At 43.5% G+C, this 27,996-nt stretch overlaps 1 protein-coding gene across 10 annotated transcripts in view; it reads left to right on the forward strand.

The window, feature by feature from the left end:
• The window catches only part of PALM2AKAP2 (PALM2 and AKAP2 fusion), a 624,976-nt gene that overhangs the window by 348,452 nt on the left and 248,528 nt on the right, over positions 1–27,996 (forward strand). For all 10 annotated transcript variants that reach the window (XM_081237132.1, XM_081237131.1, XM_081237133.1 and 7 more), the window contains one exon: positions 10,340–10,470. In XM_081237132.1, coding sequence (XP_081093258.1) covers positions 10,340–10,470 — 131 coding nt within the window. The remainder of the gene's footprint in view (positions 1–10,339; positions 10,471–27,996) is intronic.

Raw genomic sequence — 27,996 nt, forward strand, 5'->3', positions numbered from 1 at the left:
CTGTGCACTTCAGGTTATTCACATGTTTTCTTTCTACTTTAACAATTTTAACAATTTTGAAAGTGTCCTGTTAGAACACTGTCAAAGGCAGTATTGAAATGATTTGACTTGATTGGTTTCCATTGCACCATGAGAGAGAGAGAGATGCTTATTTATTTATTTTTCTTTAAAACATAATGCACTTAAGCATCATAATTGATGACAACCCAGGAGAAAGCTCTGTCACTGTCACAAGGACTCCACTGGTTGCAGAATGTTGCTTTCTGCAGGCTCAGAGAATGGTGTGACCAGTGGCCAGCTGGGAGTTGCTGCTTGCTTTTCACTGCTCCTGGGCTTTTTTAGAAAAACCCTCTCATGCTCACACCAAGTTGCCGTGACATTACATGTACAGAAATTGCATCGCTCACAGGGCTAGTTGGGAAGGTGGGGCTGACTCTCCAGGTGATGCTAGGTGTGGATTATTTATTAACAAGATGAACCTTTATGGTTGCGTTTCCCGTTCTTTTCTAGAGGATGGGGTTGTGCTGAATGAATCCTCAGAATAAAATTATCAGCAAGCGAGTTCCTGATTTTAAATAGCAGCATGAGGGGATGTAGGGACGTGTGTATGCATATGGCTGATTCGCTTTGTTGTGCAACAAAAATTAACACAGTATTGTGAAGCAATTATACTCTAATAAAGATCTATTAAAATAAAAAAATAAATAGCAGCATGACCTAAGTCTGCTTCACATATTTATCAGTTCACCATTAACTTGAACTAGAGAAAGGTGTTTTAAAGGAGGAAGGGCAGCAAGGTACTGAGAATATTGCCTGTTTCTTTCTGCTCATCGTGTAAATCCCTTTATGGACCTTTCTTTGTAGGAAGCTTGCATCCACCCTGTATATGCCACTACTCTTCCCTTACCACATTCCTGAGGGAGGATTGAGGGCTAAAGTTAGCATCCTCTTCTTACAGAGAGGGGGGGCTTAAACACACTTAACAGAACCGAGTGAATTGTTCAAGGTCAATCTGGACAGAGCTGGATCTCTGGCTCAGAGTATAGTCAACTCACTCCTTATAAGAGACCAAACTGTATTAAACCTCATCAGATTCTTGCTTAAAAGGTGAACTTTTGAACAAGAAGAGTGAAAGAATGAGAGGCTGTTTTTGACTAGACAGATTCTCTCCTCTTTCAGCTCAATGTGGTTCTTTGCTTCTGCATTCCTTGAATCAAAAGTCAGGCAATAAATGTATGTCAGAAGATCAAGTTTCTTTTGTCTTACCTTTTCATCTTTCTGGGTGTTAAATAAGATACCAAGGATTCATTCATTGCTGATCCAGTCCAGCGTTACAATATTCTTTTCATATTCCATCTGTCCATTTTTCATCCATCCATCCATCCATCCAATCAACAGAAACAACAGTACAGATGACTTAGTATTGCATGGGGAAGCAGTGAGATTCCTTAAAAGACTTAGAAACAAGGGAATAAGATAGTTCTCTATGGTTGTCCTGCTAAAATTCTCACACAGTTGATGAGATTGACTATTTAACGGAACACCCAGGACTTTCACCAAGGTTACCTTGCTATACCTGGGGAGAAAGGACTGGAAATGATGGAAATTTAATAAGTGGAGGCCAGTGCATTATAATTTCTCTTGCCAGGGAAGACCTCTGTAGTAAGGGTGGACCACTAGCCTTGAACAACAAAAAAGGGAAGCTCAGAGGTTGCAAAGTTGGTTTATTGGGTGCTACCCTGGAGAGAGACCCCATCTCTGGGAGGTCCCGAGTGTCTCTGCTCTGGTGAAGTGGCATCTGCGGTAAGGTGAGGACAGTCACTGGCCTCACTGTGATGCAGGTGACACTTCCCTTGTGAGTCTGCCTCTCTTTGTTCTGAGTCCATCCTCCCCAAAATAGAGTTATTTTAATAATAAGGAGGGTGGTGCCTGATTGAGAGAGATGATCACTTCAGGCACGAGAAATGAATATGTTCTACCTTAAATCAGTTAACTGTTGACTGACCTTAAATAATGTGAGTCCTCTTCCCTGTGATCAGTGTTTGAAGCTTAGCAGCCTCACCCCTGGATGGTAGTAAATTCATTGAGGTTATAGTTCCCCCGTGAGCTCTTGGTAGAGACTCAGCCAGCTTCCTGATGGCAGCCTAGCAGCCATGTCATCCCCGTGTCCATCCTCAGTAATAGTCACATTTTCTTTCAGTGCCCAATATGTGCCTTTAAATACATCCCCTCAATAATGACCACATAGTAGATACTACTCTCCGCATCCTACAGGCGAGGAAACAAACTGGTGAGATCAAGTAACCTGCCCAAGAACAGGGAGACTCTGAGTGGGGGAGCCCGATTGAACCCCAGCACTGTCTCCGTAACCGTGCTTTCTCCAGGACACTGTTTCCTCCAAATGAAATAATTTGTCTAGAAAGATGTCAATTACTATCATCACTGCCTCTTTTACTCTAATTATATTTTCATGGGCTCTGGAAAGTTTGGAGCATGTGGAGATGTACCACAGTGATGATTCTTAGTTCCTTGAAGTAGAAAATATTAAGAAATATGTCAGGAATTGCTATTTATTTTAGCATTTTTCAAAATTCCAGATGTGCTCTAAGAAAAATTATTCTCAGTGCAAAGTTAGAATTTGATTTCATATTTATTAAGATATAATTCTCATTATCAAATAGTCTTTGGATGCTTATTCTCATGCAATGAGATATGAATTATTTAGACAGATTCACTGGTCTCTTGTCAAAACAAATTTTGCAATGCAGTCATCTTGATACTTGTATATTTGACTAATATATTTCCTAATTGCAATAGTTAGGGCTATATAGTAACTCCACAAAATGGAATATCATTACTTTTTATATGAATGATAAGCAAATTCTATAAGGTGATGAAGAAAATGTTGAAATATTAGCTGCTACACCCCAGTGATTAGGAAACCTCCAGGTACTTTGACATCCTAGCCAAATTAAACTCAGATTTCTTTTTATAAGATCCTTAGCTGTGTTGAGTATCTGATATTTGTGATGTGAGAATTTCCAAGAAATGCTCACATATGGGACCAGTAGGCAATTTTAATAGCTGTATTACTTTTGCTGATAATAAAAGGAAGAAATGTATGATCATTGCAAGAGTGAAATTCAAAAGTACAGCAAAATATAAAGAAAAACATATCAATTGTCTGCTCACCACCCAGATGTAACCCAATATATTTTTATGGATTAAGATATGGAACCCTTACCACAGGCCTCATCAGCCTGTGAGTAAAATGAAATTATATTAACATTAGTCTCCAGAATGCATTAGCCTTTATCTCTTTCTTGATTTTTGTATATGGGTTCTTTTAAATTCTCATACAAAATTTTATAAATTTTGTGAAATCACATCTAACATTCATTTAATAATTTCTGACCTTGATGTCGTCCTTGGAAAGAACACCTTCATCTCAAACACTTATCTATGATGTTTCTTATACTTTAGTAGTTTTAGGATTAAAATCTAGAATTTATTTTCCTGTAAGGAATAAGATAGGAATAACTTTACTTTTTACTGATGGTGAGACAGTTGCTTCAACATGATTTGTTGATTAATTCATCCTTTTCCCCACTGATTTAAATGTCTTCTTTATTATATACATATTTCTCACTTATACTCGAGTCTGCTATTTGTGGGTTCTTTTTATTCCATTAATCTGCCATTCCTTTAATTCCATTCCATTCCATTCTCTTTAATCCCTCTAGCCTTTTAATATATTATAATATTTCATAAAGCAAGAGCCATCATTATTCTTCTTCTGAAAAATTGTCTTGGCTTTTAATTCCATGGAAACAATTACTTGTTTTTATTGTTTTTATTATGTGACTTGTGATCATGTGAGTTTAAAACAATAAATCAACTATTGGATTATACCAGACAGACTGAATTTAATATTCCCTTTTGCCCCTTGGTTGAATTGCCAGAGATCTGTCTCTTTCATTGGTCATTTCAAGGTCCCAGCAAGAAAAGGCACTCAGTACATATTGCCACATGAATCCCTTTGGGACTGTCACATTTATAAAGGTTTGTATAACAGAGTCAGCATGGTCAGAATCCAATTGCTAATAACCACATCTTCAATACATAAGCTGTCTTTGAATTATTTATTCATGAGCAGGAACCCTGACTAGAGTTTTTTTCTAATAATCCAAGCCATGAAAATTGTCATTATATTTTAAAAACCACAGCCTTTTCTCTCCAGAAGACTGAATGGAAAAAAAAAATCAAAGAATGAATTGTGACCCTGTGAGATATTTATTGTCAACCCACCAAGGTCATTTGCTGAATAGCCCGAAGGTATCAGGAGCCTTGCTTGCAAAGACATTACAGTGTTTCTCACTATTGTGAACCGTTCAAACTAATTTTAGACTTTTCTTGGTTGTTAGTCTGTGCAAAAGGCCAAATTCAAATTTGAAAATATTGACCAGGCAGTCGGTACACGATGTAAAGGAACTTTATGTCTCATCCTTTTCCCCATCACATCTCCCCCAGGCCCCATAAAGAGAGCTTGAGTGGAAGTTAAAACTTGGTTTCTTCTATCGGAAGTCTTGGATTGGCTTTTGTGTGGCCTGAATCATGTAACAAAACCAAAGATCTTATTGGGAGTCAATGGGGAGGAAGGGATGTGATCAGGGGGAGGGGAAGGAGAATAGAGAAGGGGACACAAGTGCATGAGAACACAACACAACCATTGTGCCGCCCTATGTTTAAGCCATTTTTTATTAGGAGATGGAATTTAGCCAGATTCCCAACATCACCCACTAACGCAGCCAGTGTCAGCTTTAGCCCGATTACAGGTGGATGAATGATTTGGAGTAAAAAGTAAAATCACAACAATATAAGAAGAAATCACAGGTAAATAAGTCTTAGAATGAGAAAGTCTTGGCTAATTTTTACACCAAAGCCAGAACTATAAGGTAAAAAAGATTGCTAGATAATGACTTTATAAAAATGACAAATGAACAGAAAAAGATTTTGAGACTTACTGATTCATCTCCCACTTTCCACTGTCCCCCACTCACACCGGACACTCCTCACTGCTTAGCTGGATCACCTTGAAAAGTTGCTTTAGCTTAGTTACCTTATCTGTAGATTAAAAAGGCTTGATTAGGCAATCTTGAAGGTCACCAAACTCTGTCCCGCTTCCCAGCTATGATATTTATCATCCCTCCACCTCGAATGCCCTTCCTGGCATCTCAGATCTCAGCTCAAACGTTTAAGTACTCAGAGAGATCTTTCCCACCTAAAGTGTCCTCCCTCGGTCCCTGTTTGTCACATCATCCTGCCTACCTCCTGCCATGCATGTATCGTAGTCTGAAATTATCTGGCATCCATGTTTATTGGAATGAAGACTTGGTGAGAGTGGGGACTTGCCTGTCTTCCCGAGAGGTGTCTTCAGACCTGGCAGAGTGCCTGGCATGTAGGGGATGGATGGGGACCCTGCTGTTCCTGAGATGGGGAATGCAGGAGGAGAGACAGGTTTGCAAGAGGATGAGTAGTTCCTTTTGGCTAGCCAGTGGGAAAGCTTATTGCATTCCTCAGGCATTTGGATAGTCCTCATGCAGTGCTACTCAGACTGTGGTCCTCAGTCTGGCGACATCAGTGACAGCATCACCTGGTAGCTTGTTAAAATTCAGACTCCCAGGCCCTATCCCCGATTCACAGAGTCAGCATCTCTGGGGGCAGGGCCCTGGAATCTGTGTTAGAGCAGGCCCTCCTGGGAATCCTTATACAGACTGTAAGTTTGAGAGGCTCTGTTCTAGTTTTGTTTTCCGAGGCTGGACCTGCCCACAGAGCAAGAACCAGATTTACTTCAGGAGGTCTCTCCATCGGCCTTTCAGGAGCCCTGTCAAGACTCCTTGTGTCAACTGGCAGCTCCCCGTCTGCTGCTTCTTTGTCTTGACTCTTCACAGTTGCCTCCACTTGACAAATGCGAAGTTTTGACAGTTCTTAGTACCTGCACGCTTTGATAGACTTATTTTTTTGGATTTTGTTTTTGATGTATGTTACTTGGACAATAAGGGCATAAGAAAAGAAAACTTTTTAGTTTAGTTTTCACTTCTGCTGAGCTCTACTTGTCCCTAAATTCTGAAACATTCAGGCGGCCAATGAGAGCCAGAGCGATACAGGGAAGGTGGTGCTTTGGGCAGATGTGCGTGATCAGTACGCACAGGTGCCTTACATCCGAGGCCCTAACACAGTCTGCTCTAGGGTACAAGGTGAGGGGATCTGGAGTAGGTTAAAGAAGCCTCTGGAGGCAAATAGATTTGAATTGGTGGTTTTCCCTGACAGCAATTACTTTGGGGCCAAGTGAAAACTCAACTAAGCTTTTTTGTTTTTGTAATGTCAAAACACCTTTGTGAAACAGACTTCCCTGAGACCAGGCCCACTGTCTTGTTCTGTTGGATCCTCTCTTCCTAACTCCAGCTGTTGTGGATGTTTTGGTGATGTCACTGCTGTATCCAGTGAAGAGACAGATCTGGGGGCACATATGCTTTTGGTGTTCATGGTCACCAGGCTGCTTTTGTCAGAGGTACTGACCAATGGCTGGGGCTAAATCAGCCAGAAAATGGGGTGGGGTGGGGTAATTCAACCCTTCCCTTGGTGGCAGGAGGCACTGGGTAAAGAAGAGCAGACAGAACATTCCCAAAATCAGCCACTTCCTCGCATTTCAAGAATCCCTGGCTTGTAGAGCATCTCCTGCTGGGGCACAGAAAACTGGGACTTTCCATGGCTGCCTTTCCAGAAGGGTCCACACACCAAGTCTGAGGTTGCCAGCATATCAGTCTCCCAAAATCCTGAGGTTTTTACCTTCCACGGGTGGAACTAGGTTAATGTCAAACATTTTAGCACAGGAAGCTCTCTGAAAGGGTGACCCCTTCCTCCCAAGTAATCAGAGTGAAAGACAATCAAGAATTTTCCAGTTCACCCATTCACTCATTCATTGGCTGGAACTGAGCCAGGTGAGACAATGAGATGCAAAGCTGAATAAGGAATGGCCTTAGCCATTGAGGAGCTGGGAGTCTACAGGGGGGACAGATATAAAAAGAAATAATTTGAGGGCAATCTAAAGAATGGTCTAGGAGTTCCCTGGTGGTCCAGTGGTTAGGACTTGGCATTTTCACTGCTGTGGCCCGGGTTCAATCCCTGGTCGGGAAACTAAGATCCCACAAGCCGTGTGGTGCAGCCAAATAAATAAATAAATAAAATTTAAAAAATAAAGAATGCTCTAGAATATGTTCTCCACTATAGGAGACACTAATCCTGCCAGCAGAAGTGGAGGAAGGCTTCTCAGGTGGCATTTTACCTGCTCTTTCTCAGGTGAAAAGAGGAGAGACCAAGGGAACAGGACGAATGACAAGAATAAACATTCCTATAGTACTAAGTATAGACCCAGCACTTCTAATGTATGAACTCATTTAAATCCTCATAACACACCTCTGAGATGAGCACAGTTGTTGTGTCCATTTTACAGATGAGGAAACTGAGGCTCAGTGAGGCTAAGGGCCTGTCCTAGGTCACACAGCTAGTAAAGGGCAGACTGGCTCCAGAATCCAGACTGTTAACCATTGTTCAGCCTGGTCTCTTGGCATATGCGAGTGTGATCTCCCTGGAGAATTTTGAGTGGCTTGAGTGGAGAATGGTGGTTCTGAGGATTTTGTTTGTTTGTTCGTTTGTTTTTTCCTTCTGTAGCCCACTCAGGAAGAGAAACCAATTTACCCCACCCATTCCCACTTTCCAGTGAGGGGTGGGGGGAATCTCTGTAATAAAGCTTTGGAGAATGTTGTAGTTTGCTAGGGCTGCCATAACAAATTCCACAGACTGGGTGTCCTAAACAACAGAAATGTATTTTCCCACAATTCTAGAGGCTAGAAGTACAAGATCAAGGTATCAGCAGGGTTAGTTTCTTCTAATGCCCTCTCCTTGGCTTGTTGATGGCTGTCTTCCTCAGGTGTCTTTACACGATCTTTCTGTGCTTGACTGTGTCCTAATCTCCTCTTTTTTTTTTTTTTTTCTAATCTCCTCTTTTTATAAGCACACCAGTCATATTGGATTAGAGCCCATCCCAATGACCTCATTTAACATTAATTTCCTCTTTAAAACCCTATTTTCAAAATAGTCACATTCAGCAGTAGTGGGGCTTAAGACTTCAACGTATGAATTTGGGGGCGGGGACACAATTCAGCCCACAGGAGAGCCACCAACATACACAGATTGCACCGTGAGCTTTCACACATGATTTTATATTATTAAACAATGCCCTATACATTTTTAAGTATTTTTTTACACTTTCTTGAGTAGTCCTTGCAAACTATTTATAACACGTTTACTGGCAACATGTTAGCAATGCTGTGTAACTGTTTAAGCACATTGGGGTGAGAGGGTGGCTCCTGTCTGCAGTCACTTTAGCAGTACAGTTAAGAATCATATATGAACAAACTGGCGTCTTTAATGAACGGAAAGCTGCAGGTCAATAGCTATAAATATGCTTCTCTATGCACTCTGAGTGACCAAACAAATCTCCACCAACGACTTGTAATTCAAATGGAAGAATAGCACCAGTGAAAACTATGGCCACCTGGACACCACCCTGATGATGCGTTGCTAACAAAAGGTCCAACCAGAAGTGCAGGAATTCCAGCCACCAGAACTTGCTGCTGTACATCCAGCTCCTGTACATCTTGCTCCATGGTGCTGAATGGTTGCCTGGCTTCTCAGTAGAATGGCAGATCAGAACCATTAATGAATTCTAATTTACTATTACTAAATGTTAGTAATTTTTAGTGACTCATTTTATAGGTTCATAATAAATAGCCCATAATCCCATGTAAAATGAGAGTTTATGAACTTGTGTATCTTTTGCTTGTAAGAGCTATCGAAAGGAAACTAGTAATCTGAATTGTGTGTCCACAATGTTAGAGACATAGTCCATTCTCTTACTTCTGTAAATCATATTTAATTGGTTCCAAGCCGTGCATGACCTGGCTCTTAGTCATCATGAGAGCTCCCTTTCTTTCACTTCCTCACCCTAACTAATGAGATCAAATGAGATTCGGATAGAGGGGATGCCAGGGAGCCGGAGAACCTAGCACTTACTCTGTGTTGACTGGCTTCAAGGCGATTATTCCAGTCCTTGCTGGGAAGAACTTGTCGCATGCCCTTCTTCTGGCAGAATTGGTGATGCATCCTCACAGTGGTCCATTCCCATGACCACCGACCTGCCCACAGGGATGCTCAGCCATGATGTCCAGCCTCTGGCAAACATCCAGTAACCACCAAATGCCATCTAGGTAACCCAAATCAAAAATCCTCTCCTATGCCTTACATGCTTTGCTCTTCATTTTAGGGACTTTCAACATGCCTTTCTCTTGAGCTGTTTTCATTTCCCTTCTCAAAGCACTAATCAATCACTCCCTCCTAACCACTGACCCAAAACACTAAAACTTTTCATTTTACTCCATGATTATATTGGGACACAGACACACAGGTGGGGTGCATAATTTTAGTACCATTAAGAGACAACTGCTGAGGATGGTTGGGAGTCATTAAAAATGAGTTTTTAAGAAGAGGTGTGACATAGATTAATCTTTTTAAAAGAGCACGTGAAGATGGACTGGATGTTACAGTGATCTTAGGAAATGTTATAATGGAACTGTAGTTGCATAGAAAAATGACCTTATTTTAGAGACTCGTACTAAAATATTTATGGGTGCCATGTCATGATGTTTGTTATTTACTTTAAAATGCTTTGGTGGAAAGAATATATAGGAAAATATGGCAAAATGTTTATAGTTGTGAAATCCAGATGAGATTACACAGGCATGCATCGTATAGTTTCCTCTGTTTTTCTGTATGTTTTCAAGTTTTTTTTTTGTTTTTTTTTTTTTTTTTTTTTTTGCGGTATGTGGGCCTCTCACTGTTGTGGCCTCTCCCGCTGCGGAGCACAGGCTCCGGACGCGCAGGCTCAACGGCCATGGCTCACGGGCCCAGCCGCTCCGCGGCATGCGGGATCCTCCCAGACCGGGGCACGAACCCGTGTCCCCTGCATCGGCAGGCGGACTCTCAACCACTGCGCCACCAGGGAAGCCCTCAAGTTTTTTAATAATAGAAAAGTGGAAATCAATCCTTTTGGCGGCTCTCTGGGCCTTAGGCGAGAGAGGCAAGTAGGGGGCCAAGTAGTGAGAAGCGATTCAGGTGGACACTGATGAGGGGCGGAGCTAAGATGGAGACAACGCGGAGGGAGAGGAGGGTGTGGACTGAAAGGTATCATCTAGTCTGTTCTCTTCGCTCATTCCCACAGTCCAAAGTGCTTCGGGAAAAATGGCTGCTGCAGGGTGTACCTGCTGGAACTGCGGAAGAGGAGGAAGCCAGGCGGCGGCAGTCTGAGGAGGATGAGTTAAGAGTCAAACAACTTGAAGGTAACATTCAGAGGTAGGTGGTTTCCAGCCCGGGCCCCCAAGCTGTGACTTTACAGTGCAGTAACCACCTCTCTCCTCTAGGGGGCGTTTCTCAATGCCGTCACCTTTTCCCAGGGCTTTAGAATTATCTTCCTAAACAGAGTAGGTACGTTGTTGCCACTGAAACCTTTCCATACAACCCAGAATTTTGACTCTGAGTACTAAGTATTGTATTGGGATGTCACACAGTACAGTGATGTCTTCATGGACCAACTAGGTGTGGTAAGCAGCTTGCCCCTTCACTAAATGTCCCCTTTTTGAGTTCTTCTGTCAGCTTTTGTCTTTTTCCTTCTTGAGCTCAGGCTGTTAGCTGTTAGTGGATCTGTTGTCAAATTTGCTACATTTGATCAATTTGAAATGGGAAAACTGTAGCCAAGGGTCTTGGAATTGAAACTGAGGGCACCCCTGTGAGCTCTGTGCCTGGGCTCTAAAAAGTAACTTTGTATTGTCTAGTTTCAATGCTCAGGGAGTGAGTTGCTTCCTTTATGGTCCTCAACCAGGTTCTGAACATTTCAGTCTGAGAGATAAGTGACCTTTCTATGGCCAGTGGCTGGCCAGGCTCAGACAGAAGCAAAATAAATATAGGTTTCTACTTGGGAACTGCAGCCACACCAGGTCCCAGGGCACCCAGCCAGAGATGTGAGATGGTGGGGGAAGATGGTGTGTGGAGATGCCTTAGAACGAAATCTCCCCTGCCACCTTATCCCACCAAATTCTGCTGGAAATCTCGCCTTGGAGAGGGTCATCTCTTTCTCCTGAGGTTTTGAGCTCTTTTAAAATACAAAGAGTTATAGCTAACTTGCTACCAGTCATTTGTACCCAAGAGTGAATGAAGCTGGTGAGGGTACCTAGGGGACCCCAATAGCATCATCAAAGGGAAAAGCAGACTGACTGTAAGCCCCAAAGGCCTGTGTCCCTACTTTGCTTGAGCCCTTATGCCCCTTAAAGAGTTCTCAGAGCAGCTTGCCCAAGCTTTGCTTGTGGGGGAAACTGGCTAAAAAGTTTATATGGGGTGTGTGTGTGTGCGTGTGTGTGTGTGTGTACATATACGTAGATACACGTACACACACACACACTTTTTCTTAAAATACAAAGGATAAAGGCTAAATAATACATATATACATATATATATAACATTGGAAAGGCTAAATTATATATTAGTGTGTGTGTGTATACCATTAGAAGAAGAAATTTTAATCCTGTAAATACTGACATCAAGCTTGTGAAGACAGGTACCTCCAGAACCCCAGGAAAAGAAGGGACTTCATGTTAGAAGCCCAGAAGATAGAAAGGGGAGGGGGTGGAATGAAGGAGCTCAGAGTCCTGAGCCTTGGGGATTCCCTCTCCTCAGAAGTGGCTCGGCTCGCTGCATCTTAGACAAGATGAGGGAGCCAAGGATAATGGGAAATATTGACAGTAAATTGGAGAGGAAAAGGTAGCTCTGAGACCTGGTTTTATAGGAGGTTTGTTTTTAAGTCTCAAAGTGGCAAGTCCATGGTGCTTTCAGCTGCAGTGACAGTTGATACCGTATCGCATCTCTTTATCTTTACTCTTGTTAAAAGCTCCAGTGCATTTCCTATCTCTTTCTTACTACACTACACTCCAGATGGGTCTGGCACCAAGCAGATGCTCCATAGCTGTTTGTTGAATGAAAGGATTGGGGCTGGGACCCCTGCCTGGCAGAGGGAGGCTGGGGAATTACTCTTCAGACCAAGTTGGCAAAATTCTAGGAACCAAGTGGCCTGGGCACTGTCTATTCACAGCAGGAACCGTGATTCAGGTTCACATGGGGCAGCATTATACTGCTGAGGAGTTCTAGGCAGGACGAAGAAACAGGGATGAGAATTGCAGGCCCCCTCTGGTATGGAGGGAGACAGTATACACATGGATGGGCAGAAAATTTGATTTAAAATTGTTTTTTTTAAACCTGGATATCTTTCCTCACTGAGCCTGACATGTGCATTCATTTCATGTAGTAGGTATTATTACAGATGGAAGGCAGACAGGATTTGGAAAGTAGGATAAAACCAGTTCTATGACCTTTTCTGGTTTTCTTAAATGGCATCAGAAAACGTGGTCTTCAACCACATTGGCAGTTTCACTTTGGCGTGAATACAAATATATTGTTGTTCTAGCCTCATAGGTGGTAACTCTCACCTGTGATGAGCCATTACACGAGGGAGAGGAGTCTTAAATCAAGACTCAGTTTTGGCTAAATTAATCATTGGAGCGAGATATAAGAGTTAGGAGCTGGTTTGTGGTTCAGGTGGGCATGACCATACTCCGAAAAATAAAGAGAATCTCTTATTATCCTTTGAGTCAACAGAAGAAAGAGCTCATTCAACGCATGCAGGCAATCTCTTGGAGGCCATTTAAGAGAGAGATTCCCAAGCCAGAAGGAAAGAAATCATAACAGCCTAAAGGGGTGGGGTGGGATGCTTAGGCCTGGATTCAGGGGGCGTTTCCTTCTGCCATAACCATAGCTTTGCTGGACATGGGCCAAATGGGCATTGGCCATTTGTTGGAGAATGAGCTGTGTTCCCTGGAGCTGCTTTTCTGTAGGAGCAGGGCTGCCAACGGGCATCATTTCCTCCTTAGGGCCTCTTGAGGGAGGAGTTTCTTCCTACCTTAGATGTCAGTTTCTGCTTCCCTTCATCTTACTCGCAACTTCTCTTCTACAGTATTTAGCATCTTTAAGCTTCAGTCCCAAGGGAAGAAAGGAGCTCTCCCCGCTCCTTCCTTAAAGGAAAGGAGTCACCTAAGACACTTTACTGAAGTCAAGCATTGGTTCTCTCTCACACTCTTCGTCACTTGAACTGCTTTAAAGGTTCATTGTAAACATAAGCATCCTCCAGTCTTACAAGGTCTTTGTGGATTGGCTGGCCTGGCTCTGCTAATTTTGTCCGAGCTCGGCTAAGAGACTCTAAGCTGTAGGTTGGATGAGCCTGCTCTCATTTTCCCTGCATTAATGAACTAATCGTGACAATTTCCTTTTACAGCAATGGCAGAGGTGCAAGGGGGCTAAACAGGCACAAGGTGTAGGCTCAGAACTGCCCGTGAGCCATTAGCCGAAGCAAGTCAATGGCTAATCCCAAAACCCAGGGGAGGAGGTAGACAGTCAACCTTTTAGAGAAAGGAACTCAGAGTTATGGGGCAAAGGGTACAGATACAGGAAAGGGTGAAAATGGGTACTAATCCTTCAGTCTTCCAGAAGCATGATTGTTCAATTAACAACTGCAAGCATTAGGGAAAACTGACCAGCAGGAGGGAAAGTACAAAATAGCCCAGTGAATGAGAAAGAGGATGAACTAAAACAACTCAAGAATTCAGAGGAAAAGGAAGAAAAGAATAAAAGAAAATATGAGCGGCTTTGAAATAAGATCTGATCTTTATGTAATAGGAATCCTGGAAACTGTCTGCAGGTCAAATGCAGCAGAACCACTAAATTAAGGAATTCTATAGGAAAATTTCTTCGTTTGAATTGGAACATGAATTTGTAGATCTTAAGATTTGGGTCTATCTAAGTCCTCCCCCAGCAACAAATCAGATTTTCCTGAAGAGACGTATGAATTCTTTTCAAACTATATTAGTATATAATATAAATGTACTAAAATATGTTAGTACCTTTAGGCCCTGAAGGTATATTAGTCTCTTTTGGTGAATCAGGAGTAGCTTAAAGAACCTGACGGAGCCGTAGAGAATAGCAATTCAAGAGCAGGGAGAACGCCTGCAAGGAAAGATTAAGGGAAATCAGGGTCAGTTAGTTTAGAACCAGAGAACATAATGATAGCAACCTAACTCAGAACTTCAAGTGTGTGTAGGATTTAGGCCACATCTGAATTCTTTATGTGTTGGCCATTCTGAATATGATAAAGACTTAAAATAAAGCAAGAGAATTTGCGCTTAGACATATGTCTGTTTCCCTAGATATCTTCAAGAAGAAAGAACATAACCACCTTTCTAATTCTGATTCCAAAATTCTTTACAGTGCCAGTAGCCATACAGGAAGTTCCAGGTTTACAGACATGTTTTCTTCCAAAATGTTATATGTAAATTGGCGGTGATTTGGAACTGAGAACGTTGTCTGTTTTTAAAACTATTATATGTGGTGCTTAGGTTTTTAGGGCAGCCCACAAGGAGGATGGGAAGGAGGGGAGGAAGAAGGGAAGGGAGGGAGGGAGGGAGGGAGAGAAAAATGTAACTAGACTATTAAATCTGGGCATTAGAATCACTTGGGAATAAAAATATGAATTCCCAGGCCTCATTCCAGGAAATTTGGATTCAGTGACCAAGGTGAGGAGCCCTGTAATTTATGTTTTTCAAACAGTGCTCCAGGTAATTCTTTTGCATGGTCAGGTTCAAGAACAATTGCTATAAATGGAAAAAAGCATAGATCATAAGTGAAATCCCATTATAATACCTGTAAACCCTCAAGGGAAGTGAGAAGTAAATAGTGTTTGGAAGAAAATTGATTTCACCCAAACAGATAAAGAAGGACAACCCTGACCCTTGATTTCAGACTGATTCAAGCCTTAGTACCTTGACTCAAGGAAATTTGAACCCTGCTTTGGGACTCCTGTAGGTGGGAATAAAGCTGTCTTCTCTGGCATTGGGCTGAGGTCTCTCTACCATAGGTCCCGCCGTGGAACCAAGCTTTTCATTTGAACTTGATTGGAAACAGCCTTGGTTTACCAAACTAAAATTGCTACCCGTCAGGAAAGATGGCTGCTTTCCCAAAGGCCAGAAAATGCTACCATTTTTCAAAGGTTTCTGGCTGAAATTAAGAGCACGATAGCCTTGAAATGATGACTTCATTGATGACAAATGATATATCAATTGTCAAATTCTTTTGCACAACTTTTCACAGGGCAATTTCAGGATGGCCCCATCTGTTGATTGTATTCTTGGCTCACTAGAAACCAGGAGCAAAATAGGCTAAAAAAAAAAGAAGAAAAGTTGGAATTGTTGAAAGCAAAATCTGTACACAGATTTCTTTTTTCTTTTTCTTTTTTAAAAAAATTGGATATCACATCTGTCTGCTTTATTTCCCATTGGAGTGCTATATTGAGAAAGCCCAAAAGATTGTTTCTGGCTTGGGCCTGTCATCCACCATTGTCCATGCCATCACTGGATGTGATGCATCCCTGGGGGCCACAAGTGGGTTTCCCATTGATGCTTTTGGAGATTTTAGGCAGTTAGATTCACACTAGCTGTATCTATTTCACATCTGCTCCAATCAACAAGTCTTGTCACTTGCCGTGGTTTTCTCACCTGAGATTCTCTCTTATTTAACCAGGTTTTATTTAAGTGTTTGAAATATAGTGTTCTTAACTTTCTTTGATTAGTGAGAAATATGAGGAAAATTTGTTCCCCCACCTTGGAATTACTCCAGAGAAGATGAGAAGCCTCACGAAGTGGTAAATGAAAAGGGAACAAACTGTCGCAAAGCCAGGGTTCTGCTTCTAGCTCTGCTGCTAATTTGCTGTGTGACTTTGGGCAAATCTCTCATCCTCTCTGGTCTCAGTTTCCTCATCTCTTCAGTGAGAGGTCTCTCAGGGTCTTCCAGATGTGGTATTCTGAGATCCTCTAATTTGGGAGTTTGGCTAGAGATCCCTCTTCGGAACAAAGAGATCTATGCAGAGAAATATCACTATTGTAGAAGGAAGTAGTTTTGGAGACAGGCCAGAATCGGGGAAAGAGGTTAAGTTCTCAGGAAACAAAAGCTCCGTGTGTAACTGACTCATCCCAGAGGTGACTAATTCATCTGAACAGCTGTCAGTTCTAAAGTATGTCACATCGAAATATTCATTGAATAAAATATTGATGCCTCAGTTGCTGACCCAGAGAAGGCCATGCAACTTTTTAGAAAGAAAATTCAAGATGCAAGTGGTCTGGTTCAGTTCTGCTTCTGACTCAGGATTCTTTGAGTGCCTCTGTTGGTCTCTGATGGACACCAGAATTGACTTAATTTTCCACATTCTTAAGACACTCAAAGCAGAAGACTGGTAACATCAGGCATAAGCATATGTGTGTTATATTATGGGATTTTGGCAACCAAGAAGATGACAGTGACCCACAAATAGCTGTTCTAGAAAAGGCAACCACAGAAATGTTCATTGGAATCACAAAGGACACTTGCTTGGGATTCAGTGTGTTCTTTCTACTTGCTATTTTTAAGTCTGTGATGTGCTGTTGTTTCTTGGCAGGGCACAGAGCATGCCACATTGGCTCTCCACATCTGTGCACTCCTGGCCACATTTGGCAATCTAGTCCTGCCAAATTCCCATTCTTTTTCTTTCACTAAAATAAATCTTTATATAGTGTAAACCATATGGTGATATAATGGTAGCACTATATTGTCTAATATTCATTGGTCTCTTACTCTGTTCTGGGTACTGACTTAGCTTTGGGGCCTCCGTGAATTCATTAATATTCTCATTTCATCCCCAGAACATTCCCACAAAGTAGTTGTGATGATGATGATAACCATTATACAGCTGGGTGAACTGAGGCTTAGGAGCTAAAGTAACCTGCTGCCCAGAATGACCCCTTTAAGAAGTGAAAGAGCCAGTATTTGAACTCAGCTCTGCCTAACTCCAAAGCACATTCTTAAAAATCTCAACAAAAGTGGTTATTTTAAGCTAAAAATCTCTTGAGACTTGTGATATTCAGTGAGATCACACCAAAATTTCCCTCATGGTATAAGTGGATGGATAAGGAACGTGCTCCTCCCTCCTCGGGGACCTTGAAAGTGCTCCACTGCGCATGATCATCGTGACTGGGGAGGCTGCCCCCTTCAGGTTCTTTCAGTAGGTACAGGTTCCCTTTTAGGTTTGCTTCCCTTCCTTTGCTCGCTGAAGCCCTTTGCTCCCGAGTACACTTCCTTGGTTGTCTACAGCCTAATCTCTGCTGGAAACAGTGTGTGATTATGTAAAGGGCCCCCAGCATAGCACACTGGTTAGGAACCTAGACCTTAGAGTTTGATTGACCTTGGTTTGAGCCCTAGTTCTGCATTTATGAGTTGTTTGATCTTGGACAAGCCCTGTAACGTCTCTGGACTTGAGTTTCCTCACCCGTACACTGGGGATAACAATGACCGTCGTGAAGCGTGGTTGCAACTTGTAGAGATCATGTGCATGTGCAAGTGCCAAGTACAGTAGGCTGTCATGAAGTAAGAGTAGTGCTACTGTTATTGTTTTCTCTATCCTTCTGGAGAGGGTTTCCAACAGTAACACTATTGACATTCGGGGCCAGATAATTCTTTGTTTGGGGGACTGTCCTGGGCTTTGCAGGATATTTAACAGTGTCCCTGCCCTTTACCTAGTAGATGCCAGGAGCACTATGCCCACCCCCAGTCATGACTGTCAAAAGTGTCTTCAAGCATGGCTAAATGTCTCCTGTGGGCTAAAAATCCCCCCACTGAGAACCACTTCTCTATAAAGCCTGGAGTTACAGGTGTTGATACTAAGATAAAACTCACCGCATCAAGTAGCTTCAGAATACAGAACCCTTAAAAGATTTATGAAGATAACATTCATGATTCTTGGTGCAGAATGACGTAAAGTCTTTCAGTTAGTTGAAAATAGGAGTCTTCGCTCAGGCACTGAGCCACGAAAGTCAGTTCTGTGTTAAAAAGAAATGGTTGCCTTTTTTTTGGCCTCCAATGCTGTGCTGATTTTGCAAAGGCAGTGAGTTTATGACAGTTCTACAGTTCATAAAACTGTAGAATCTTAGCGTATGCATAAATGAGGTGCTGTTATCTGGATCAACTTTTATCTGATACTCCAATTTGCAGTGAACCCAGGGAGTGCGAGGCAGTAGACAGGCTCTCCCCAGAGGCTAAAAAATGACAGGAAGCTTACTTCCCCACAAAGTAACACCCAAGTCCACATTGGAATAAGTCTCATTATCACAAAGAATCCTCCCTTGGGATGAAAGTTATGTTCTCTGCAACTTTTCCCGGCTCTCTGGTCCCTACCCTGCCCCCTAGGGACCACACAGAAAAGTCCCTCTTTATAGACTGAAATCTGGATGCTTCTGGGTTGTGGTCGCTTAGGAAGCTGAGTCAGACAAGGGAGGAAGCACTCTGAAAATACATTCAAGCACATCTGCGTTGCACGTGCGTTTCCCAGTTGCCAATAGTGGAAGAGCCTTCCGCCCGATGTTTCCCAAGCATCTTGCCTTACTCGGGTTTTGTAGGCTCCATTATAATTGCCTCATTGTTGCTTAGGTAGATTGGGTATAAAGTACCTGGAATAATGAAAATAGTGGGAGAATTCCATCTATACACTGAGACCACGTAAGAGCCACACTTGGGGGAAGTTTGCATTTTGCAGCCCTTAGAACAATTGCCATAATTGAAGGAATTATGCAAAGTCAACTTTCTTGGCAGCTGGTCCCAGGCTTTTTGGCCTATGATTGCCATGCCTCAAGTTTCCTCTCTACAGATGCTTTGAAAATAGTATTTTTCTGCCCCAATAGCTTATAATGTGGTCACTTCTAACCCCTCTATATTCTTGATGGATCAAAAACGTCAGGGGTCCTTTCAATATTTTCTTCCATGGTCTTCACCAACTGTATACCAGTTGTGCATTCTGAAGGCAATGGATGGTCTCTCAGGTCCTTTCCATCAAGGACAGTCTATGATCTTACAACATGGGGGCCTTACAGTCAAGTCTGATGGCTGAGGTCCAGCGGCCATGGGGACCCAGGCAGGCTTTGATGGGGAGCAGACTTGCAGGCAGGCTGACCCGACACCTCCATCACCACAGTCTGCAGCCAAGTCGATCTCCTGAGCACAACCCCGCTTTGTATGCTCTCTTTTCACTACTTAGGCCCAGAGAAGAGTCCTGTGGGACCTGCTTACGACCTATCACTGCAAGGCCTGCCTCTCCTGGACTTTCCAGTTTCTCCTCCTGTCAGGTCCAAGCCTTGAGCCCTCCACGGCAGCAAGTGGGAGATAAGCTCACAATCCCTCTCCCGTTCTAAGATTCCAGTTCCCTAGCAGACGTACAAAAACAGTAGAAGGAATGCCCCTGTTCTTACTGTTACCCCACAAGCAACGTCTGCCATCAAGCGTTCTTTAGATCTCTCACCCAAGGTGTAAACCTTAACAGTGGGAATTTCAGGCCAGGTGAGAAGAAAAGGGTGTGCAGCAATAGATGAGTTAGGTTTAGGCAATGTTTTTTTAGGAGGGATTTGCCTACATCCTCATTCCCATCCCTTTTTGGAGAAACTATTTTTGAGCACATTTGGTGCACATGTGCAATTACACTTGCAACGTGAAGAATTAAGGTTTATTGTGCTCACAGATTCTCAGTCAGGAATTTGAGCAGAGAACAGTGGTAATGGCTTGTCTGTGCTTCACACTATGTGGGACCTCAGCTGGGAAGACACAAATGGCTGGGGGTGACTCAAGAGACTGTGTGCTGGAATCACCTTCATGGCATGTCTAGAGCCTCAGCTGGGATGACTCAAGGGCTGGGTGGGACTAACATGCTCGGCACCTCCACATGGCCCTTCCACAGGGCTGGCCTTCTCCCTGCATGGCAGCTGGGTTCTGCGAAGGAGCACCCCACGGGGAATGTCTAGAGAGCAGACATTCCAAGGGAGCCAGTGGAAGCTGTAAGACTTCTTCTGTCCCTGCCCCCCTTGGAACTCTGGTAGCATCACTTCCACTGTGTCCTGCTGGTTTCAACAGAGCCACTAAAGCCAACTCAGATTCAAACAGAAGGAAATGAGAATCTTTACCTCTTAACGGGAGTGGCAGGGTCACATTGCAGAAGAGCATGTGGGATGGAAGAGATTTTTGTGACCTGTTTGGACAATACGATTTGCCTCAGAGCCTATGTTTTTTGGTGCATATTTGAAGCCTAGTCTTTACTATTATGTAGCTTTTGTTTGAATGTTCCATTGATTATTATGTTGTGTTCCTCTTTATTTTTATGAATCTTAAAATTCTTTTTTTTCCTTTTTGACTGCGCCACATGGCACGCAGGATCTGAGTTCCCCAACCAGGGGTGGAACCCGTGCTCCCTGCAGTGGAAGCACAGAGCCCTAACCACTGCACCGCCAGGGAGGTCCCTTAAAATCCTTTTTGATGCAGTTAAAAAACAAAAAAGGGTTGAGGAATAGAGGCCCTAAAGCCACATGTGAAGTGACAAGACCACAGTGCTCCCTTCTGTCTAACAGCAACCTCTCTCCACCCCGGCCCCCCACTACTAAGCCTTTTGATCTCCTTTGAAACAGAATCTCTGTTGGAATAATACACACTCCAGGGATCTCGGAGTCTCACATTTTTCCCTCCCATGTGAAAAGGCAAAGGAAAAAAGTGAATAATGTTTGAATATTGCCAGTGCACAGAGAATATCTGTAAGGTTAGGGACACTTCTGCCAGCACAGACTGTCACCCCAATCTGGGTGCCTGGAGGAAGGATTTTACGCACTGCCGTGGTATGTGACGTGAGGGTTGCCACCTTAGCCACATTCTGTCTGGAAGGACTGGACATCTCAACACCAGTGGCGTTCACGGCCATTGCTGGGCCACATGGCTCTTTAGTGCAAATTAGAAAATGCAGCTCCACGTGAGGCCACCGTTTGGAAAAACCACTGGCTGGATTCTAGCCTCCTCTACTCCTTCGGCAGGTGTCTGCGGGCAGAAACAGGCTGTTTAGGCACGTGCATTGGTCCTGCTCACTATTCAGTCTCCACTGGCCTCCTTCCTATCGGTCATTAAGGTATTCCCAGTTACCTCCTATTTTTTTTTTTTTTTTTTTTGCGGTACGCGGGCCTCTCACTGTTGTGGCCTCTCCCGTTGCGGAGCACAGGCTCCGGATGCGCAGGCTCAGCGGCCCTGGCTCACGGGCCTATCCGCTCCGCGGCATGTGGGATCTTCCCGGACCGGGGCACGAACCCGTGTCCCCTGCATCGGCAGGCGGACTCTCAACCACTGTGCCACCAGGGAAGCTCCTGCCTCCCATTCTTAAATAGTCTCAGATAAGGCCAGAGGAGATGGAGAGGAAGCTTTTTACAGGCCACTGAGGCCTGTAAAACAAACAAGTAAGCCATCAGTTATAAGCTGGTGGGAAAGCTTCTATCATGGAAGTTCAAAAAGAGTCTGTGGGAACATATGCAGGGGAGGGGTACTTAACACTCAGATGAGGGAGTGCAGGTAAGACTTCCTAGTGTGATGTGTGTGGAGAATGTGTTTTTTAGCTCTTGATTTTATCTGCTGTTGATTTTCAGCAGATTATTTTAACTTTTTACATTACTTTACCTTGCGTTACATTACATTGTATTACATTATGTTCATTCTTGACTAGGATGTAAGTTCCCTGAGCACAAGGACTTCATGGATTACTCACTGTATTAGTTTCCTGAGGCTACTGTAACAAATTACCAAAAACTAGGTGGTTTTAAACAACAGAAATGTATTCTCTCACACTTCTAGAGACCAGAAGTCCAGACTCAAGGTGTCAGCAGGGCTGTGCTTACTCCAGAGGCTCTAGGGGAGGATCCTTCCTTGCCTCTTCTAGCTTCTCGTGGCCCCCGGCATCCCTGGGCTTGTGGCTGCATCACTCTCCTCTCTGCCTCCATCTTCACATGGCCTTCTTATCTCCCTGTGTCTTCTCCTCTTCTGCCTCTTATAAGGACACTTACCATTGGATTTAAAGCCTATTCAGGTCATCCCAGAGGATCACATCTCAAAATCCTTTCATTACATCTACAAAGACCCTTTTTTTGCAAATAAGGTCATACTCACACGTTCCGGGGTTAAGATGTGGACATATCTTTTGGGGGACCACCATTCAACCTACTACACCCACTATATATATGTGTGCAAGTGCCTGCAGTACTGTATGGTGCCTACTAGGTTGCTCTCAATAAATATTTTTTAATTTAATTGATCTGTATCAGCTTTAGGTCATCTGTAGGATTGTCATGAGGTTGAAAACAAACATTTATGTCTAGAGATGGTATAGGGCTGAGATTACAGCAAAGAGTATCAGCATCCCACTTGCTGGTTCAGTTCCAGGGTCTCCACTTGCTATCTGTGTAATCTTAGGCAAGTTTCTTCAGCTTCACTTTCCTCTACTACAAAAAAAAAAAAAGATAATAAGCTAATAATGAAACAAACTATTGGGTAGCGGCGATGATTAAATTAATATATACAGAATGCTTAGAAAGTACTTAGAACGGCCTAGGACTTGGTGCCCAATCGGTTTTAGCTTTTATTATAAAAATAAAAGAGTGATGGGACCATGTACAGTATATAAATAACCCCAAATTATTTGATTTTACCAGACTCCCTCTCCACTCTCAGAAACAGCTGAGAGGGATGCCACCACCCTAAGCTTAGCACGCTGTTTAGAAGTCAGCTGCAGCTGGACATACAAGTCCAGTGGTGACTTGGAAGCACCAGCCCTCACCCCTAGGACATCCAGGGCAGAGGAAGAAGGGAGGCTGGGAGCACAGCGCTGAAAACTGCTGCCTTGCAGGGGTGGGAAGCAGCTTTTGTCCCCAGGGTAGCTGCTCCCTCTCTGGTTCCCTCTGGCTCTGTGATCAGCTCCTGTCTGTTACCCTGAGGCCCTCAACAGGAATTCTAAGGCTTCCCAGGACCTGTCAGCTAAAGTGGAGGATGAAAGAGAACAACTCCAAGGACAAAAGAAGTAGGACAATATGATAGATTTGAGAAGAACTCGGACCAGTTGTGGGGCAGACCCAGTTGAATAGGGTGAGAAGCTAGAGTTATCTCAGCAGGTTATTATTATTTTTTTAAATGTAACCTTGTGCTTTCCAGTTGCTTATTTTTTTAAAAGTTGTCTAGGTTGTTAGAGTGATGCCCTGCTCAGGTCCTTAGGAGACTTGCTTTGTTAGAGAAAAATGGCTAAACCCAGTGCTATTTAAACTATGTCCATGGACCGCTTCTGACCAGGTAACTGTTTATTACCAACTGTTTATTACCAGTCATTACCAGTCTATGACAAGATAAGGACAGGAATTGCCAGAAAGGTGTTTGGAAACCTTAATGGCAACCTGGCATTGTCATGACAACCACGTGGGTGCCCAGTGGCTCTGTCTCACTGAATAGACCAATTTGCAGGTTGTTGCATTTCTGGGCAAATTGCATGTGTCATGAGCTGAGTGTCTGCGATGGGTTGGGATAAACCCTAGTCCTTGACCACACTGCTGCAAAGCAAACACCAGAGAGAAGAATATATGCCCCAAGATCATAGTTTTTGCCTAAATGTTTAAATACTGTCATTGCCATCTCTTTGCACCAATTTATCTTTAGATCTAGAAAAAACCTTACAGAGTCTTTAGACTGAGCACCTCCTCACACCTGAGGCCAGGACAGACCCCAGGACTCTCAGAATAACCCAGCCAACCAGTGATCTTCCTGCAACTAAACCCAGGTTCCCAGTGCTCTTTTAGAGCTGCCATCCTTGCCTACAGCTAATGCAGAAGAAAATCTCAGCCCCTGACAAGGAATCAAAAATTCCAGGGCTTCCCTGGTGGCGGGCTTCCCTGGTGGCGCAGTGGTTGAGAGTCCGCCTGCTGATGCAGGGGACACGGGTTCGTGCCCCGGTCTGGGAAGATCCCACATACCATGGAGCGGCTAGGCCTGTGAGCCACGGCCACTGAGCCTGCGCATCCGGAGCCTGTACTCCACAATGGGAGAGGCCACAACAGTGAGAGGCCCACATACCACAAAAAAAAAAAAAAAAAAAAAAAAAAAAAAATTCCAGAGTAAAGCCCCAGAATGATGATATGGTTTTCTTGGGAGCAGCTGTTTTATAAACAGGATTTGGGGGCATCTCAGGCCTTCCATACCGGGTAATGTGCTGCTGCTGGGGTCTGCTCTGTGAAGCAAAGGACAGGACTCGAAGACACTGACCTTTTAATATTAGCCACACAGATGTCTTGCTGTGTGATTAGTTAATGTCCCAGCTGAATCTGTAAATAGGAATAAGAATAAGATTTTCTGTCCCTGGGGACATCCTAAAAATTTTGGTCAGGCTGTAAGAGGAGGCCCAGAGAGATGACTTGGCTGGGGAAATCATCTGTAAGACTCTCTCCATGGTTAAAAAAAATCATCTGAGGGCTGGAAGAGACCCTTGGCAACTGGTGTGTTCAGCCCCTGCCTTCAGCTAGGACTACAACTTCCACCATTTCAAAGTGATGCATATGTCTCCTATTTTTAAAGAAGGGAAGGGAGATTCTACAATTGGGTGGCTATTCCTTTGGTCAGTGCTGTCATGGCCTTGACAATATAAATGGAGCCAGGCAGGGAGGAAGCCATCTTCAGGGCACAGTCCTACTGTGGGAGAGTCAGAAGGGACATCCTCATATCTCGAAGATGGTGGCACTTAGGTTCCAAGTGTGTCCTGTGTCTTGTGGAGTCCGATGCAGCTCTGATAAAGAAATTATTAAGATGCTCCTTGGGCTCCTCTTTAGATGGTTAATCTCACTGGCTTTCACATGTCCTACATGGAATTTTCTCCAGCCATCTTTTGCTTCATTTAGTAATTAACCCCAAGTTCTCTTTTGCCACTCCTTAGGCATGAATCCCAGGCTACACACAGAATTCTAGTAGCAAGAAAGGTGGATTTTCCACAGGTTTAAATATTTGCCACTTGACCTTTTATCAGAGAGCTCTGTGGAAGGCAGAGTGGTTTAAGGTCAAGAGTAAGCATTCTCTCTCAACTCAAATCTTCACTTCACTACTTCTCATGGCCTTGGACTGCTTACTTCATATGTCGTGCCTCAGTTTCCTCATCTGTAAAATGGAAATACTCATAATATATACTTTGAGGATTGTTGAGAGAATGAAATGAGTGAACATATATAAAGTGCTCAAAATAGTATCTGACAAAGATGCTAGCTGCTATTTTTCTACCATGACCCAAAGCCTAGGTTTGCTTCAAGCGAATGGAATCAATCTCAGACCAAGTTTTTTCACTATCCATTTATTAGAAGGGAGTTTATTTCTGAATTATGTTCCAAATCATATTCACTTTGTCCCGTACAAATAAGTATAGTTATACAGTTGTTTTTTCTTTGGAAGGGGGGATTAGCAATGATTCCACATCACCGTTTTAGAGACGCTCTCTGTGCCTTGTGCTGCTCACCTCGTCTCTCTGAAATTACACTGTGTTTGCTTCCAGCTCATTCAGTAAGACAGGGGGTGTTCAGGGGCTCACTTACTGTTTAGATTAAATGTTCTTTAATCACTGGAGTATGGGAACTTGCATTAAAATAAATTGTAGTTAATCACACTAACAAACCAGAAAGATTTCTGATTTATTAGGGCAAAAAATAATTTACTGAAGTGTCCTTTGAAATCTATTTGTGGCTGTCTCTGTTCTCCAAGGAGAATTAATGTTGGATACACCTTTAAAAAAATTTTTGAACAAAAAGGGCACATAAGCAGTGGTACCCTACTTCCTTTGCCACAATTGTACCCTTCACTCCTGCCCCAGGTCACAGCAACACCAAGGTCAAGCTCCCAATACTTCAAGTACAGATGTCCTTCACCTTTGCACATACACATGCATACACACTCCCATTCTCCAAAATTTCCTTTCCTTAATGTTTCACGGAAGAGGAAACAGATCTCAAAAGTCCTGTCTTTCTCAGGACTGAAGCCATTTTGCAGAGTGCTGAATTCATGGTTCTGCTTTTACATATGTTAGAAATATCTCCTGCCTGGACTAGTTTATGTTCACATTCATAAAAGCCGACAGGTGTTTCCTTTATTAGGACAGGCTCAACATTGCTTGTTGAAGGATCGCACCTTTTAAAAGTCAACCTAGAAAGTAAAAATTTGTAATCTTGATAAAAATAAGATAATACCTGTGAAGATTCTAGGAATGCATAGCTGATTTTGGAACAGCCATTTGTTGTAAAACATTCTCGCCATCCTCAAACTCCACTGACTCCATACCCTGCCTTCACTAACTATCCTCTCTCTCCTCCCCTTCAGCCCCAAACTTCTTGGAGCATCAACCATGCTCAGCACCCACCCTCTTCGCCTCCCATCCACTCTCCTCTCCTCCGTGTCTTCTGACCCTGTACTTGCCACGCCACCAGTGGTTCAGTGCGATGGAGACTTTTTTTTTTTTTGCGGAACGCGGGCCTCTCACTGTTGTGGCCTCTCCCGTTGCGGAGCACAGGCTCCGGACGCCCAGGCTCAGCGGCCATGGCTCACGGGCCCAGCCGCTCCGCGGCATGTCAGATCCTCCTGGACCGGGGCACGAACCCGTGTCCCCTGCATCGGCAGACGGACTCTCAACCACTGCGCCACCAGGGAAGCCCCGATGGAGACTTTTTAATCCTCACCTTAGTTGACTGTTCAGCATCAGGTGAGACTCCTGAATGCTCCCTGTTTCTTGAACCATCCTCCCTCCTTGATGTACTTGCCATGACAGTATCCTTGATTTTCTGTCTCCTCTTCCTCTGTCCATCCTTGAGATGTTGGTTTTTTGGGGTTCTTATCCTGGTGCTCCTCTTACGCCTCGTATTCTAAGTCATATCATTTGCTCCCATGGCTTCTGAAATACAAACATTCTCTCATTCCAGTTTTTTCTCCAGAGCTACCCATTCAGCCAGCCTTCTTCTGGACATCTCAATTTGGATCTCACCTAAACACCTAAACCTCAGCATGTTAAAAACTGAACTCATTACTCTCTCTAATTTGTTCCATCTCTTTGGTTCTTAATTTCTTGAAAAGCTCCACTGTGCACCCAGTTGCCCCAGTCTGACACCAGGGCATCATCCTTGATTCCTCTCCCCCGCTCAACCCCGTATCCATTCACTCATTTTATATCGCAAATATTTCTAGAATGCTTCCACTCTTTTCCATCCCCATTGCCATGACACTAGTCCAGGCCATCATTACCTTTCACGTGGGTTGCTTCAACACCCAGTCTCCTTTCCTCTAGTATTGTAGACTTCTAGCCCAAACTCTATCCAGCCACCAGAAGTATCTTTCAAAACTTCTGTCTGATGATGTCACTTTCCAGCTTAAAGACCTTTCCCCCATTCCCTTTGGACTGCAAGATAAAATCCAAACCCCTTCATATTTATGATATGACCTCTGCTTGCCTCTCCAGCCTTATCTCATCAGTGCTTCCTCCTTCTCCAATCACCGGCCACCCCAGTCACTCTCTGCTGTTTCCTGGAGAGACCAAGCTCTCCCTGGGTCAAGTTCTTTGTCCCTGCTGTTCCTTCAGCCAGGAACACTCTTCAGTCCCTCTTCACTTGGCTAACTCTTATGGATCCTTCTGGCCTCAGTTAAGATACCACTTTCCCTAAGCCCTGAACACTGGTTTGCTGTCCACCAAGAGCATTTTTAGCCTAGAACTTCCTGTATCATAGCACATATGAAGCTGTTTTCTGTCTCTGTCTCTCCCTCCAGCCTCAGCTTCCTGCCGAGTAAGAGAGTATAGTGTTCACTTTTGTATTCCCAGATCCTAGCACTGCTTGGCACAAAGGCTTT

The sequence above is a fragment of the Mesoplodon bidens genome (genome assembly GCF_964165515.1).
Source record: "Mesoplodon bidens genome assembly, chromosome: 6".
Classification (NCBI taxonomy): domain Eukaryota; kingdom Metazoa; phylum Chordata; class Mammalia; order Artiodactyla; family Ziphiidae; genus Mesoplodon; species Mesoplodon bidens.